At 33.4% G+C, this 18314-nt stretch overlaps 1 protein-coding gene across 1 annotated transcript in view; it reads left to right on the top strand.

Annotated features, from left to right (window-relative positions):
• Positions 1 to 18314, top strand: part of TMC1 (transmembrane channel like 1) — a 134363-nt gene that overhangs the window by 98105 nt on the left and 17944 nt on the right. The window contains exons 14-15 of the mRNA XM_051972587.1: positions 1942 to 2070; positions 17983 to 18050. Of these exons, the coding sequence (XP_051828547.1) occupies positions 1942 to 2070; positions 17983 to 18050 (197 nt within the window). The remainder of the gene's footprint in view (positions 1 to 1941; positions 2071 to 17982; positions 18051 to 18314) is intronic.

The following is an 18314-nucleotide window of genomic DNA, read 5'->3' on the forward strand; positions in this document are numbered from 1 at the left end:
ACTGAAACTCAAGATTTCCTAATTCCAAAGCATGGTTCTATCTACTAACCATGCTATCTCTTGAAAAGGAAAAATGGTTCTATTTCCTTATGTCAAAACGTCCAAGTTAGTTAAGGAGATAGATGAAAGTGCTATAGGGCAGAGGAAGAAGATAATCTTTGAAGTTCAACTTCCTGACTTCTTTATACACACCTCACTATACTAAACCATGAATTTAGAGTGATTTTTTCAACCTTCCCTCAGGAATATTAGGAATATTTTCATAATTTTATCTTTTACACAATTTAAAGCCAAGACAGAGTAATTTCCTAGGTATGATAGTTTAAGCTGATACAGTGAAAAGGAAAAAAATAATAACTAGACTGGAAATTTTAAATTTAGTGTTAACCAGGGTCCATGATATTGCAGGACTCATGATCCCATGAAGAGTTCATGAGTCATCAGAACATCATAGGATAGGTATTGCAGTTTGTTCAATTGTTTCTGTCATATCTGACTCCTAATGACTCCTTTGGGGGTTTTCTTGGCAAAGAAGTGATTTGCCATTTTCTTTGCCAACTCATTTTACAAATGATGACAATGAGACAAATAGGATAAAATGACTTGTTCAAATTCACATAGCTAGTAAATGTCTGAGATCAGATTTTAAATCAAAAAACACTATATGGCTATGTTTGGTCATTTTCATCTTCCCTTTCATTCTTTGTCTCTCTTCATGCAACACACACACACACACACACACACACAAATGTTTTCTACATAAAGACAGTGCTAAAGTTGGGGGGTAGGGGGAAGGCAAGAGGACAATGTAAGGAAAAGAGATGGTGGAGGGTGAACCAAAGATAATAATCACTTAATTTCTTCTTTTGGTGGCTTTTAGCCTACAAGTACAAATCTCTCTGGAGGATCCCTTTTGCCTTATTTTTCCATTTTCATTCTTTTACCCCCACTTTTCCTCTCACCCCTTTCTTTAATTTCCTCAATGCTTCCTTTCCTCTCACCTTTTTCCACAAATTTGAAATGACATTGAAGTTAGGAATCCTTCAGATTGAAGTTAGGAATCCTTCAGTTTAGAGAAAGAAAAAGGAAAATAGAGTTGTAAACTCATTATGGTTCCTTTGTTCCTACCCCATTTTCAGACCTCCCAAAAGAAGAGTTCAGACAGATGATGGGAAGATTTAATTATGGGAAGCAATGAATTTTGATGCTGACTTATTGAAATACAATGGAGATAAAGACATATAATTCTTTTTCTTGTATCCATATTCATAAGACATAACCCATATTTTTATAAACACAAAAGATAAAAAAACTAGTGATACATATATAACTAGATGGATGGTTAAATGTTTATGGAAACATCACATCATATAATTTGAGTCTCACAACAACCCTGGACATAGGTTATACAATGTTTATTATTTTCATTTTACAGATCAGAACACCATGGCTCAGAGAATTGAAATGACTTGACCATTATCAGATATTTAATAATTATAATATATATTGTAGGTACTTTTAGATTTGCAAAACATTTTTAAAAATTTTAACTTATTTTATCTTTATAACAACCCTGGGAGGTAAAAGCTTTTAATGTCCCCGTTCTACAGATAAAGAAATCAGTGATTTGCCCAAGGTCAGTATCTGCAGCTGGATTTAGTCTTAGATATTCAAAGTCTCTATTTTATCTATTGAGTTATCTAGCAAGTATAAGAAGCAACATTTAAACCTAGGATTTCCTAGTACTACTGCTTCCCCCTATTCTAAAGAGGGATATTTGTTTTAATACTGATAATTCATTATTGACACTCCATTAAAATGTGAGCTTCTTGGAGGCAATGATTATCTTTTGCCTGTTTTGGTATCTCCATTATTTAGCACACAGGCACTTACTAAATGTTTATTGATTGATTTATTGATTGACTGATAATCTCTCAACAGGAATTTGTGCGACTAACTGTGTCTGATGTCCTCACAACCTATGTCACAATTCTCATTGGTGACTTCGTAAGAGCCTGCTTTGTCAGGTTTTGTAATTACTGTTGGTGCTGGGACCTGGAATATGGCTATGTAAGTATTGATATGGTTTCCTTATCTCTCTTTATATTGTTTCAGGGTCACTTGCTTTTTTTGTAGCTTATCACACTGAAGAGAAGAAAGTATCTCATAGTTTGTAATGGGGGAATCTCCTTTACAAACTATAAATACAAAATGTTTAAGACTGCAAGTGATAGTTAAAAGACTAAGAAAAAAAAAAAGTCAATCCTAAATCGTGTCATATGTTGTAGTCCAGTTAAATAAGCCCATAATCACAAAAGCAGAATGTGTCTAAGGAGTATGGAGTAAAGAGGGTGAGGATCCTAACCTGTTAATTGAGATCAGTTTTTAAAATATGATAGCTATTGTGTGTAGACATTGTCCTTAATTTTTCATCCCCCTCCCCAACTTTGCATTTTTCTAACAATGAGGCAGAGGGCAAAGGGTGTGACGTCAGTTATGTCACCTTCCTTGTGTTTATTTGAAATAATGAAACAGACTTCTGGCCGTGACTCTTGCTTTAACATTTAAGCTCTTGGGCACTATTCACCATCTAGCTTTCCCCCACCCCCAATCCTTTTTATATTTTGAAATTATACACAAAGTATTACCTTACCTTCCTTATCACAAAAAAAAACTGAGATTACCATTCTTCATTCCCTTCATTGTTGCTATCAAATCACTTCCTTCCTTGCCTCTAAAGAAAATATTAGAGATGACTTTGAGCCTAATGTTTCTTGATTTTCATGTATCTCTCACCGAGGATTGTAACAGTAATGTTGCACCTGTGCACGAATATATTCTATGGTTCCTATCTATATCTTATCTAGAATTATAATAATATATGTTTCAATTAATCATTCAATCAACAAATCTTTATTAAGGGCTTATTATATGCCAGATAGTATATGCTACACTATTAGGAATTTAAAGACAAATGAAGTGATCCTGGACTTTAAACTGTTGACACAAGATAATTTTTGAAGGGAATGGAGGACTAGGAGTTAAGTGTTTCACAAGGGCTTCATGTAGGATGTAGAATTTAAGATGAACTTTCTGAAGAAAACTATGTATTCTAAGAGGCATAGGTAAAAAGAAGAATGGTACATTAAAAACGGGTCATATCCTGGGCAAGAGCACAATGATGGAAAATAAAATATTATTATGTGAGAAGATCAAGGAGGCCAATTAGACTGAAAACATAACTCTTCATAGTTACAAAATACTTTGCATATATTATTTCATCTGAACTATAGAATTCATTTCAACCAGCATTTATCAAATGCCTATTTACATGCCTCTCAGCACTAGGCTGGCTGCTAGGTATTCATAGTTAGAAGCAATGTTATTTCTCTCAATAGAATGGAGCTCCCTGAAGGCAAGAAATGCATTTTTGTTTTTGTATTTTCAGTTTTTAACACAAAGAAATACATGATTAATAATTGCTTATACCTGTCAATGGATTGGTGGATTAAAACCAGTCTCTGACCTGAAGCAGGTCCTATAATTTTTCTTTTTCTGCTTTATAGGTGAGGTGACTGAGGTTCAGAGAAATACAATTTGTCCATGATTATTTAGCTATTAAGGGGATGAGCTGGGAGTTGAATTTAAGTCATCTGAGTCTAACTCTAAGGGGTTTTTTCCCTACTTATTTAGTTGGTATAATTAACATTACTTAGTAGATTTTAAATTAGTAACAACCACTCCTGGCCACCTCTCAACACTGAGAGCTATTTATCATAGCTCTCCATGTTGGATCCTACTTGAAATAAGTTGGAGTAATCCTAACTTTGGCAGCCATCTGTTAGGTCATCACTATTATCCATGCTCAGAATGCCAAGAACAGTTAGCTAATGCTCTTTGGTGAATGAAAATGCTGTAGACTCAAGGTGCTATTGAGTCTCCTTGCCATTCCTTGCCATGAAATACTTAGATGACTTGATTTCATTTCTGTTTTTCTTGCCAGATGCAGCTATAATCTTATGTAGGCATCACAATGGAAGTTTCTCCACCTGGAATTTTATAGCATTGTCTGATTTTTTGCTTGTCTCTTTTCCTAGCTATTATTGTCTTAAGGGCTAAAAAATGTGCCACAAAAAAATGAAGTCAATAAAATATGGCCCAGATACATAAAACTGTAATTAAATTATTGTAATTTATTATATATTGAGAGCCGATAGTATTCTTGGCTCTGTACAAAATATGTGAGAAAAGGACAAAGTTCCTGTCCTAGGTAGAAAAGAAATTAACTCTTGTCTTATCCTTCTGTTTTCTGCTAAAAAAAAAAAAAAAAAAGATCTTAGAAAGGAAAGAATACAATATTGTGACAACCCAACATCCTTGAATACTAATTTTCTAACATGGGATCTTTTTATTTTCATGATTGGGAGGTATTGTGCTGCAGTGAAAGGTCAATGAATTTGCAATCACTGAACTTGAGTTTGATTTCCTAACTCTGACACTTGTGTGATTTTGATTATTTAATCTTTGGGGGTTTCAGCATCCTTACCTATAAAATGAGACAACCTCTGAAATTCCTTCTAGCTTGAGATTTACCATCATATGATCAAAGTAATTATCTACTTCCTAAACATTTATTAAATATTATGTTCCCTGACCACATCAAAGCGCTTTAGGGAATACAAAAATATCCTTGCCTAAAAGGAGTCTTTAGTGAAATGAGAGAAATAAAATAAATACACAAGCAACTGTGATGTAGTTCAGAAAATTATAAATGCCAAAGGTTCATGGTGTAGTTGACAAAGTGCTGGATCTGGACTTAAGAAGACTTAGATTTGAATGTTGTTTACAACTCTTACTAACTACATAATCCTAGGCAAGTCAGTTAAACATTGTTTCTCTTTTGAGAGGGAGAGATAACATTTATCTTCAACACTTAGAATGTTGTCTAGCATGTTCTTAGGGCTATAATATAAAATGCTTGCTGACTGACATCTATCAAATGAAAATTAAATAACATCTTAAGTTTATGTTTCTTTTCTACAAAATGGGAAGAGTAATGACACTATTCCAACAGTGTAACAGTTATTTCCATGGTGGAAATGACACCTTTAAGAGGCCTTGAAGAAAAAGAAGGCTTTCCCTAGATAGAAATATACTGGGAGAAAGTTCTGGCCATTTAAAATGATCTGCATGAAGGCAGGAGGGAACACAATGATATTGGGGACAACTTAGTAGGCTTGTTTGACTAGAATGTAGAGTATGTATAGAGTATATGTAAAATAAACTAAGACTACAGTGGTGAGTTGGATGCAACTTGCAGAAGTCCGAACAGTTCCATCTTATCACAGAGAAAACACTAAAAATTTTTGAAGCAATGAATCACTTTATCAGAGCTATACCTTTGTAAGATTATTTTGGCAAATATAGTGATGATGGATCAGAGAGATGGAAAATAAGAGAACTAATTAGGAGGCTAATTAGTGAGATTGGGAAAATAATGTTCTGAAAAAACAGGATTATATTAATTGACATTTACAGAAAGATTTCTGATTTGTAGAATGTTTTACATATGCTATCCGATTTTAGTCTCACAATAATAATATGAAATAGATGCTATTATTGCCTACATTTTGCAAAAGAGACTGAAATTAAGTAGGACCATATAACTAATGTGACAGAGGCAAGATTTGAACCTTGACTCTCCTGACTCCAATTTTCATTAACCCATGCTATCTCAGAAATACTAGTGAAAAGGAGAGATGAGACAGTGTGAAAACAGAATTTTTAGAACTTGTAATTGATTTGATAAGATGTAGGAAAAATGATATGAAAGTGCAAAAAACATGCATTTCAGTGCTGTGAAAAGGTCTGTGGTGTTATTAATAGATATGAAGGTGTGCATGTGTATTTTGTATATGTATATATATGTACATATCTACATATATGGATTTATGTGTACGTGTGTGCTATGTTTACTTTACCTGGCTACATGAACATTTTCATAAATATGCATATGTTTATGTGTGTTTATATGTATACACAATCCCAGATGGAAGCATCCCAGAGAGCCAGCAGCAAGTCTCACCTCAGCAAACAAGCAGTAAATCTGAGCCCCAGTGCAGTGGAGCAGACATTTCATATAGTGGAAATAGATGAAATTGACAAAGAAGTGAATACAGATAAGAAAAAAAAAGAAAAAAGAAAAAAGGTAGGGATGAAGAAGGAGAAAAGCAAAGCAAAGATAAAGTGACAGAGAATGAGAATAATGATCTATATTGAAAGGTCATAGAGAACATTGAAAGAGTTGGGATGATGGACATAAGGAAAGGACTTATTGAACTTCCCTTTTGTAAAGAAGATGTACTAACAGATTACCAAATCATAAATATGATTTTGATATCAAAAAAGACCCACAACAGAGAAAGAGAATTATAGATCAATTGTCCTAATAAATGTTGATGCAAAAATTTTTGAGAAAATATTTTCAAGGAGATTACAATAATATATCACAAAAATCATACATTGTGATCAGACTGGATTTGTACCTAGAGATCAGGAAAACTGTAACTATAATGATCACATTAATAACAAAAATCATATAATTATTTCCATAGAGGCAGAAAAAGGTTTTGACAAACTACAATACCCATTCATGTTAAAAAAAAAAAAAAAGAAAAAGAAAACAACTAAAAACAGAGAATTAACAGGGCTTTTAAAGAAATGATAAGTAGAATCTATTTAAAACAGAAAGTAAACATCATTGATAATGAAGATAGACTAAAAAGTTTTCCTATAAGATCAGGGTGAAACAAGAATGTCCACTATCACCATTATTATTTAATATTTTACTAGAACTGATAACTATAGCAATGACAAGAAAAAGAAATTGAAGAAATAAGCATAAACAATGAAAGGAAAAAACATCATTTTTGGCAAATGATATAATGATTTACTTAAAGAACCCTAGAGATCAACTAAAAAACCAGTTGAAACAATTAACAACTTAAGTGAAATTGCAGGATATAAAATAAATCCATATAAATAATTAGCATTTTTAGATATTACCAAAAGTTCTGAAGTACTACCTCACATCCATTAGGTTGGCTAATATGACAAAAAAAGGAAAATTATAAATATTGACGGGGAGATGGGAAAATTTGTACACCAATTCAGTGGCAGCATTTTGAAGTGATACAATCATTTTGGTGAATAATTTGAAATTATGTCCACAAAGTAAGTAAACTGTGCATATCTTTTGATCCAGCAATATACCACTACTATGTCTGTATCCTAAAAAGATCACAAAAAAGGAAAAAGAACCTATATGTACAAATACATAACAGCTCTTTTCATGGTGGCAAAATATTGGAAGTTGATGCCTATTACTTGAGGGATTACTGAACATGCTGTGATACATAAGTGTAATGAAATACTACTATGCAATAAGAAATTATGAACAAGCATATTTCAGAAAAACCTGGAAAGATTTGTACAAACTGATACAAAATGAAATGAGCAAATCTAAAAAAACAGTGTATTTAGTATCAGTAATATTGTGTGATTATCAATTACAAAGGACTCAGCTGTTCTTAGCAATACAATGATTCAAGTACAAAGGACTCATGAAGGAAAATATTAATAAATGGACTCCAAATGCAGATCAAAGCATATTTTTTTCACTTACTTTATTCTTTTTTATCTGTTTCTCCTCTCACAACTGTGGCAAACATGGAAATATGTTTTACATGATAGCACACATATATCCTATATCAAATTTCCAACCATTTTCAGAAAAAAAGGAAGAAAAAGAGGGAGGGAAAAAAATCGAATATCAAAATCTTGTGAAAATAAATGCTAAAATTGTCTTGACATGTAATTTGAGGAAATTATTTTTAAAAAATAAAATAACTATAAATAATATACAATACTTGGGAGTTCAATTGCCAAGACATACATTAGAATTCCATGAATACAATTGCAAAACACTCTTCACACAAATAAAGACTGATCTAATTGGAAAAATATTAATGCTATGGTTAGGTTGAGCCAATAAAAAAACATAAAAATACTAAGTAATTTACATATTCAGTGCCACACCAATCAAAATACCAAAGAATTATTTTATAGAGCTATAAAAAATAGTAACAAAACTCTTCTGCAGGAATAAAAAATAATGTTAAGAATAACAAGGGAATCAGTTTTTAAAAAAACTACAAAGGAATGAATCCTAGCAGTACCAGATCTCAAACTATACTGCAAAGCTGTAATCATTGAAAGAATTTGATGCTAGATAAGAAAGAGCATTATTGATCAGTAGAGCACCTTAAATATACAATATATAAAAGCAAGTCAGCACATTAATTTAGTATTTGAGTAATCCAAAAGCCCTAGCTACTGGGACAAGAATACATTATTTGGGGGGAGAAACCTGCTGGAAATCTGTAATGTAGTTTTAATAAAAACTTGACATAGACCATCATTTCATACCATATTCTAAAATAAACCCCAAATGCATACATGATTTAAATATAAAGGGTGAAGTAATAAGCAAATTAAGGGAATGGAGCATTGAATCTACAAGTGAGAGAAGAATTTAAAACCAAAAAAGAGACAGGTAAAGTGAAGAGTTTTGATTGCACTAAATTAGAAAGGCTTCTGCCCAAACAAAATTAGCGTAGCTAAAATTAGGAGAAAAGCAGGAAACTGGCAAAAATCTTTACAGCAAGTTTCTCTGATAAAAGTTTCATTTCTCAAATACAAAGAACATCATAGCATGTTCAGTAATCCCTCAAATACAAATAAAAATGATATTCCCCAATTTATAGATAGTCAAAGAATATGAGCAAGCAGTTTTCAGAGAAAGAAATTAAAGTCACAAATATTAAAGAAATGCAAATTAAAATAACTTTGAGGTGCCAATTCATAATTAAATTGGATAAGATTATTTAAAATATAAACAATAAAGGAATGATTTGAGAAAAACCAACTAAAACTTTTATGAACTGATGCAAAGTTATGTGAGTCATTCAGGAGAACAATTTACACAGTACCAGAAATATTATAATGATAATCAACTATGAAAGATTTAGTGACTCTGTTTGATAGTAATGCCCCACAATTTCAAAGGACTCTTGATGAAAAAATGCTATCTACCTTCAGATAGAAAAGTAATGGACTCAGAATGCAAATTAAAGCATATTCTCTCTTCTTTTTTTTTCCTTGTTCTTGTTCGTCTTCTGGTTCATCTTGTTTTTGTTCTTGTTCTTATTGTTCTTATTTTTCTTATTCTTCTTGTTTTTGTTCTTCTTTTTCTCCTAATTCTTTTTCTAATTCTTCTTTTCCTTCTCCTTCTTCTCATGTCCAATGTGGAAATCTGTTTTTGCATTACTTCATATTTGTAATGAGTTTTGTGTTTCTTATCTTCTTAAAGGATTGTGAAGGGAGAAAAGCTGGAAATAGAAATAAAATTAAATGGAAAAAACCCCCAAAACATGAAATTCCCATACCATTTTCTTCTTGTACTTGCATATGAAGATGAAAAATCCATCTTTTTGTTAGGGTTATTTTTGTTGAATCAAATTGAACATATCTTAATTTTGATTATGGCAAAGTTTGTTGAATACTTTTTATTTCTCATACTTAAGTATTTTAAAAAATATATATTTTGAGAGACAACATATGGAACAGTAGCTTCCCTCTGAGCCATATCTTTCCCCTGACATATCCCCTGGTTCATATGTTTCCCCTGACATACTATCTATGTGACAAGTCTCAGTGTTTTAGGCAACTTTCAAAAATTGTAAGCTTAAAGAAAAAAATGTTGACCTACATTTGTAGAAGTTTTCTTAGTCAGAAGGTAAAAAGTAGCTGTATATAGAGTTATAGATAGATAGAACTCTGGACCTAGATTCAGGAAGATTTATTTGCATTTAGATCTGGTCTCATATTTATGATCAGTATCATATTGGAAAAGTCACTTAATATCTGTTTTTTTAGTTTCCTCAACTACAAAATTAGGGTAATAGTAACACTTATTTTGTGAGTTGTGGAGATCAAATGAGATAATATTTGTACATAATAGGTCTTATATAAATAAATGCTTAACCTCCCATCACACAGGAGTTACAATCTTTATTCCCATTTTAAAAATTACTTTGGGATCTCTGCATTCAGATTCTTTAAATATGTTCATACCAATCTCCTATAAAAATGGGGGAAATTACCTGCAAGTGGCTTTAAATATCCCCCCCCCCATGGAAAAGTTGCCTACAATTAAATAAATGAAAGACCATTGCAAGAATTACTACTTTCCAGTTTCTTCTGGCAGGTATTTTATTTTTTCTAGATCTAGTGACTGGATACACATAAAGGGTAAAAAAACCCACACCTATTGGTATGGAGAGAATACTTTTCTGTTGGAATCTTTACAAATTGTTAAGTCATTAGAGTTGATAGAGACAATAATTACCTAATTTAGCATGGTTCAATATGATTGATCTAATCCTATAAGGAGATGTTATGGGCCAGAAGAAAGAAGGTACTAAGTAGAACTGATAGACAATAATGCTTGTGTTCATACCTTTAGAGATCTCATATAAACAAAGAAGTATTTAAATACTCATTGGAATTCACAAGTATGGGAGATTCACAAAGTTAACTGTGTAACTTTGTGAATTCACACCTCCCTTGAAGCTCTTAAGGCCAGAGAGCACTCTGGAAGATATCCCACAATCCTACTCTCTCAGATATAAGAAACAGACAGAGGCCCAGTCAGAGGAGTTCAGTTGATTTTAGATTGAGAGGGGAGCGTCAACTGAGTTCAGCCAGAAGCCCTCTCAGAGTGAGGAGTTTTACTTGGGAACATTTACAGGGGTTGGAAAGGAGCACTCTGGGAGATTGAGAGCCAGAAGCCCTCTCTCAGAGGCAAGACAGATTCAACTTGGTGCTGGCTCTGGAGGCTGAAGAAATCAGAGGCAGAAGCAAAGGACAAAGCTGCAAGAGCTCTTGGAACCAAGCAGAGAGATAGGCTTCTAAGCTAACCGGGCTAAATTGGAGACAATAAAAGATCTGAACTTTTATCACCTGGCTGCATTTGGGGTAATTATTGATCTGAACTGATACTAAGGCTGCCTCCAAAAAATCTCCCCGAGAAACCTGCTCACTCCCAGAGAGAACCGTCATATTATATATTTTAAAGAAGAAAAAGAACACCACATTTTTCTAAACAGGCACCAAGGTACCTTTATATTCCCCTATATGTTAGGAAAAAATTCAACAAAAATATACAGAACATCAGAGTAGATAATGTTAAACAAGTTGTTTAGGAATGAGTGGATTGAAGTTAATCTAGACATTTGTAAATTTCCATTTCTTGCTTTAGGGACCACCATATCAAATCTTGTTCTTGGAGTGAGGAAATTATTTACTAAGAGTAAATTATTGAATCATGTAAGGTAAATTAATTTTTCCAAACATCTTCCAAGAAGATCAATAGTTCTTAATTGCTCTAATGAGAATTCATTTAGTGAATAGTTTGATCCCAGAATGTAGTACGCTAAAGGGCAGTTTCCCTAGAAATTCCATTGCATCTACTGCATCAATACTGGCCAAATCCAGCTCAATTCTAAACTCCACTGATAAGGAAATCTAAGTCAATGTACCCACTGTCAGACCATGGAATAAAAGGTTATGCTAAAAAATTTCCAGAGTGAAGACATTATCAAGAGTGCTTAAGTAGTAGTGAAATGTCTCCATTTGGAAATGGAAGTCAAAGCTACTATTGCCAATCAATAGTGGGATCAGGCTTTTGAGTAACCCCTTTATTTCTATCCCAAATATGATAGAGGGACTCAGTTTTTTTTTTTTAATGCAGAAATCTTGGGTGCTTCCTTGTATTTATTTTCTGAACATTTAGTACAAAGGGTGGCACACACTAAGTTCTTACTAAATGCTTTTTCATTCATTTATTTACTCATTCATCTTTTTATTGACTTAATCTTTCTCCATTATTTGTTTATTCATTGAACTTATATTAAATACCTACTCTGTACAAGTCCTTATTCTCAACTCAGGGAGTATAAGTACAAAATGAAAACTATACCTTCCTCTAGTAACATAGTGTAATGCCAGAGAAACTGAGGCAAGAGAGAGATTAGAGAGTTTTTAATATTTTATTAATTGGAGAACATAATTGACTGGACAGGACTCTCATCTCAAATTATCCAGTGCTGAATGGGAGAATCTCAAACCCTTAAACACCTTTTATAAATAAAGAAGAGAGAAAAGGGCGCGAAAGCATCTGTCAGGATAGGGGAGGCCATAAATTCTAAAAAATCCAAAGAGAAGATGTCTGAATACACAGAAATAAAGATGTCAGTGAGGTATCTTGGAATATTTTAGAGGGATATTGTAAATTCTTGAGGACAGAAAAGAGTCAAGAGGTCTATTCTCTTGTTTATTTTGCTTGTACTAACAATTTATAACCTTGGAGTAAATGGTCCTCAGTCTTAATGGACTGGGGGGGAGGAGGAGGTTTACAACTAAGGGGAATAGTTAGGGAGACTGAGATAAGGGAAACTCATACAGGAAAACTGAGGTAGAACAGTTCAAAAGAGACTGTGGCATAGCAATAGGAACCTAGCAATTGGGCTCCTCTGTTAATGACCACAGCATGTCTAATGAGAATTGAATGGCCCTTCATAACTGAAGGATGTTGATTACATGTAGTATAATTTTTTGGCTATTTTGGGATTTATGAACTGTGTTACACTATGTTCATTTAAAAAGGAACATAATACAAATATTTCTAATTGATTTTACCTTTAAAATAAAAACTAAAAGAAAGAAATGTTTTATGAGGATTTTTCAAAATAAGTCAAGGAGAATTTTTTACTTAGAAAAATGTCCTTTTAAAGAGTAAGTTCTGAGCTTTGCTAAAGGAGAAAGAAATAAGCTGAATTCTGGGTTTAAATCTGAAAAAGTAGGATTTCTCAGTCAGAGAACAACTCCCCTACATTCATGGCTATATTAAACTCATTTTCAAAATTTAGTTGTGTTCAGAGATACATTTCTTCTGTATTGCCATAGAAATGGAAAAGAGTGATTCTTGAATCCTTTAGATGATTTTATTGTCAAGCTCGTCCTGTTTTATGATTTTACAGGTAAGAAAAGAGAGGCCTGGCCAAGTTAAAAGCCTTGCTCAGAATCAGTCATTGAGGTGATTAATAGTTAAGTTGGGCTTGGAATCCTAGTTTCCTGTATTTCAAACCTTCTTCTATAAGACACTACTTTTCATTACATAATTATAATATACTGTGGTGGATTTTTTTCCCCCTGAGGCAGTTGGGGTTAAGTGACTTGCCCAGGGTCATACAGTAGAAAGTATCAAGTGTCTGAGGTCAGATTTGAACTCAGGTCCTCCTGACTTCAGGGCTGGTACTCTATTCACTATGTCACCTAGCATTCTCTTTGGCAAATTTCTAAATGTTACTTTTTTCAATGGCTTATTATAGTCACAAAATCTGTCTCAGGAGCTCTAGGCTATTCATCTGGGTTTTTTTTTGTTTGTTTGTTTGTTTGTTTTGTTTAAGGGAAATGGATCATTACTGACTTAAAAAAAGGATTTCATTTCAGCTGGCATTTTGTAAGTTTTTGTAACTTTGAGAGCAAAGAAAACTTGGATTGAAAAGTTTGTCCTCTTCTCTTTCACTTTCCATGAGATCAATTTGGAATATCAAGTATTTTGCTAAGTAGGCAAATGCTTCTGGTTTTATTCCTAGATTAGAAGAACTCTGTCCCATAACCACAGATGGCATAAACTACTCAAAAGGGAATCTAACAAATATGCACTATGGTTCCAATGAGTATTATAAAAGTATGCCGATATTACTGGGTATGATATGGTAGTGTTGAGCTCAGAGTCGGGAAGCCAAGGGTTCAAATCCTACCTTTGAAATTTGCTAGCTGTGTGACAGTGTATAAATTAGTTAACCTTTATGACTTTAGTTTCCTCATCTATAAAATAGACTAATAACACCTGAAGTATCTGCACCTTAGGATTGTGATAAAGCCCTAATGAGATAATATAAATCACTGTAGATATTTACACAGAGTGTCCCAAAAGCTCTAATTAATCATTTTAAGCTATTATACAATTATAACCATTATTGATAAAATACAAAAGTAAAGTTGTCTTTGACTTCAAAGAGAATATTGTACTGGGAGGATATAAGATGTCTGCAGAAAATAAACGAGAAATACACACATGCACACACACATATTACACATGCACACATATTACATATATATACAGTACAATGCATATCTTAAATTTATATTATGTTATATATTACATATTTATTTATATACTATGTAAATACATGTTTAAATGTAGAGGAGAGACTAAAAACAAGGAGGAGAATCAAGAAAGGTCTTTTGAAAAAGGTGATACTTAAGAAATTCTAAGAATTTTCATGAAAGAAGGTACAGAATTCTAGGCATGGAGTTGTGAGAAAGAATATCTTATTCAATGAACAGCAAATAGACCAGTTTGGTAAGAACTCAGTGTGCATGAAAGGAGTAGTGCTTTATTACCCTGGAGAGATATGCTGGAGTAAGACTGTGAAGGATTTTAAATAGTAAACATTTTATATAATAACTTTATTATATATTCAAAAGGAATAGAAAGTTGTATATAATAGATTTGAAGTTTCATGATTGAGCTTTTTATTATGTTATGGAAATGATCAGTCTATTCTATAAATTAAAAGTAAATAAAAAGTTTTAAAATCCTAAACAAAGGAATTTGTTTTTTATATAAGAATAGCAAGCCAAGAGAATGTTTTTAGTAAAAAAATTACATAGTCAAATCTTTCTTTTAGGAATATCAATTTTATAACTGTATGAAAGAAGAATTGGAGAAAGGAGAGATTGAATGCACAGAAACCAGTTAGGAGAGGGCTTCAATGATCAAGGTGTGAGCTTCCATATGCCTGAACTAGGGAGGTATGGAATGGATGAAGAGAAAGAGGATACAAAGAATTATAAAGGCAGAATTGAAAGATCTTAACAGCTGGTGGAATGAAAGGGATGAAGAAGAGGGAAAAGTTGAGGTTGGATGTGAGATTACAAAAGGGGAAGCTGGAAGTGGTATCATTGATAAGGTCTAAATTTAGGATTGTCAGGGAGCCAAATGATGAGATTAGATTCAGGGATCCAAAATGAGTTTAGGGTTCCTGGTGGTCAGGAAGTTAAATGATAAGGTTTAGTAGCAGTTTTAGGGTTCAGGGAACCAAATGGAGAGGTTTGGCCCCCCTAAACCTCTTTGGGATTCTGCACATGGGTAGGGAATTTTGGGTTACTTCTTTCTGGCAGTGCAGAGGTTCTTTGTAAAGGAATTGAACCCAAAAACCTAGATTGGTAAAAAAGGTTCATTATAAGCATTGGGAAGTCAGCCTTTGCCATGCATGAATAGAAAGGCTGAATTCCTTAGTGGCAAAGTCCCAGCAGGGAAGCAAAACAAATCCCTACAGAGAGGTATAAAGTCTCATTAGGGAAATAGGTGAGGGAGATAAAGAGAGGATAGTACTGGAAGAGGATATTATTTCAATGGGTAGAGGTTTCTTTGGCATAGCATAACATGGTATGGCATGGCATGTTAGGACCTCTGCAAAGAAATGAGTTTAAAATTGCCATTTTTATAAGGAAATCTTTGGCTACAAGCCAAGGCCTGCTCCCCCTCTCAATGAGGCTGATGGGTGGAGTTGGAATTGAATAGGAAATCTTCAATTGAGTAGGGTGTTTCTCTAATTCAATAGGATTGGTATCTCCAGCTCCAAACTCTACCAGCCCTACCCAGACAACAGAATGAAGCTGCTTGTCCTCCGGTGGGATCCTCACAGTGATAGGATTCAAGGAGAATTTGTCCTTCAAGGAGTTTAAAATCTAGCAGGAAGAGCAAATATAGTGGGAAAGATACTAAGTTCTTGTTTTGGATTTGTTGAGTTTGAGATGCCTTTGGATCATTAAGGTAGAAATGTCCAGCAGGGATTTGGAAAAGTTGGACTGGAGCTTAAGTGATAGATGCGTGATAGGTAGATATTTAGCATTCATCTGCATATAATTGTTAATTGAAACTGTGGGAGCTGATAAGAGGAGGTACAAGGGAAGAGAAAGAAACAGAAAAACAGAATCAAACAGAGAAAGAGTGAAAGAAGGAAAAGAAAGGAGAGAGAAAACAGAGTGAGCAAAGAAAAGGTATAGTACCCTAGGAGATACAAACATATAGGTAGTGGGACATAGAAAATAATCCTGCAGAGAAGACTGAAAAGGACAAATCAGATAAGTCAGGGAAGAAACAAAATACAACAGTGTCTAATGTCTTGATGCCTCTTTACTAGAAAGTGCTTTCTAAATTCTGAAGCATTTATTATTATAAAATATGATTGTTATTTGTATGTCTAAAAACAATGCAAAGTTGGGACAGCTAGGTAGCACAATGGATAGAGCACCAGTTCTGAAGTCAGGAGGAACTGAGTTCAAATATGGCCTCAGACACTTAACACTTCTTAGCTATGTGACCCTTGCCTCAGAAAAAAAAAAAAAAAAAAAAAAAAAGAACAATGCAAAGCTCACGTTTCAGTAATGCTAAATTACTAGTGTCATTTTCATAGACAAAGAATAGTGCGTGCATTTTTGGTTTTATATCAAAGCCATCATATGCCAACCTTTTTCACTTGCAATTGCTAATATTCAAGGAAATGTATACACTCTTGATGCTTTTTGAATTTTCCATTAGTATCTTTACTAGTAACTTAATAATATTCTTTACTGAAAATTTACAATCTATCCTTGGGTCATTAACGCACAAACACTGGGCATTCCTTTTATTTGGCATCTTACCATTTCCTTTTATATTTAAAACCTTGTTTTTCTTTTGATTTATTTCTGTTACATGATGAAAAATTCCTTTGTTTGAAAGTTGAGCAGATGAGTATAATCATGCCTGTTTTGTTTTTGTTGTTATTGTTTTAAATCATGAGATTAAGGTCTAGGATATCTATTAAGTAGCATAAGTGATGGAAAATTTAGAGTGAATGGGATAATCGTAAAGCAGAACTGCATTCTATTGTTTCATACTCCTGTGCCTAACATGCTTGATTTTCTACAATCTTCTTCCACTCTTTCACACCTTGATATCAGTGTTCTCTTAACTCTGGCCAAACTGGACAAATCAATGACTCCCTTCTTTCCCAGTCTACTACATGTGCTTCTCTTTCCTGCCTCTATGCTTTATTAAGTTTATTTTTCTAAACCTAGTGTTCCCTTACCCTCTTTTTTCAACTATTGGACTTCTCCCCATCCTTCTAGTAATCAAATCAGAATCCCAAAGGATTGTTGAGTGCTACCTACCTCCTGACAGAGAATTCATGGACTTAAGATTCAGAATGAGATAAGATCAATTTGGAAATTTGTTTCCTTAAATATTTGTTATATAAGGGTTTTTCTTTTCTTTTTTCTTTTCCCAAAAAATAAACACTAGTAGAAAAAAGTATTAGATAAAATGTCAACAAAAATGCCATTTCTTCTTAGACATCCTCCCTAATCCCCCTTATTTACTTATCCTTTACATTTAGATTTCACATAGCACTTGGTTTAGTAACTTTCTAATGAGTTTATCTTATAATGTATGTTATAACTCTATTGGTACCTTTGTACCTCCCCATTAGAATGTAAGGTCTCTACAGGCAGGAAATGTGTTTTATCAAACCTTTGTATTCTCCCCTTCTAGTAGAATGCTCTGCACAAGAAGTTAATAAATTATTGTAGTGCTAGACCATATTCTATTCTATTAGTATCATTTTGTTAGTATTGAGTGTAATTGGCAATTAATTGTCTTACCCATGCCTTCATGACAATATTCGCTCATTTTGTTTGAAGTCATTGTGAGCCTAACTTTATGAAAATGCTTGTATCTCTTCTTAGCCCTCTTATACGGAATTTGATATCAGCGGCAATGTTCTAGCACTGATCTTCAATCAAGGCATGATCTGGTAGGCAAACTATATATGATGGTTAGAATTAGATGGGAAAATATGAAAGAGTATATGTCCTCATGAAATAGCATGACCTCCTATCAAAGGACACTATACTTTGAGAAACAATTTGACATTTCTCTGCACTGAGTAAAAAATATCTATTATTGATTCATCCTTGATGCTCAAAGGCCATGTAGCATCTGTTTTGCATAGCTATCTTTTTCCAGATGTTTCTCAGAGGATGGATGATGAACCTATCCATGGGTCTTCTTTGTAGGA

This window comes from Antechinus flavipes, chromosome 1, assembly GCF_016432865.1.
Source record: "Antechinus flavipes isolate AdamAnt ecotype Samford, QLD, Australia chromosome 1, AdamAnt_v2, whole genome shotgun sequence".
Classification (NCBI taxonomy): Eukaryota; Metazoa; Chordata; class Mammalia; order Dasyuromorphia; family Dasyuridae; genus Antechinus; species Antechinus flavipes.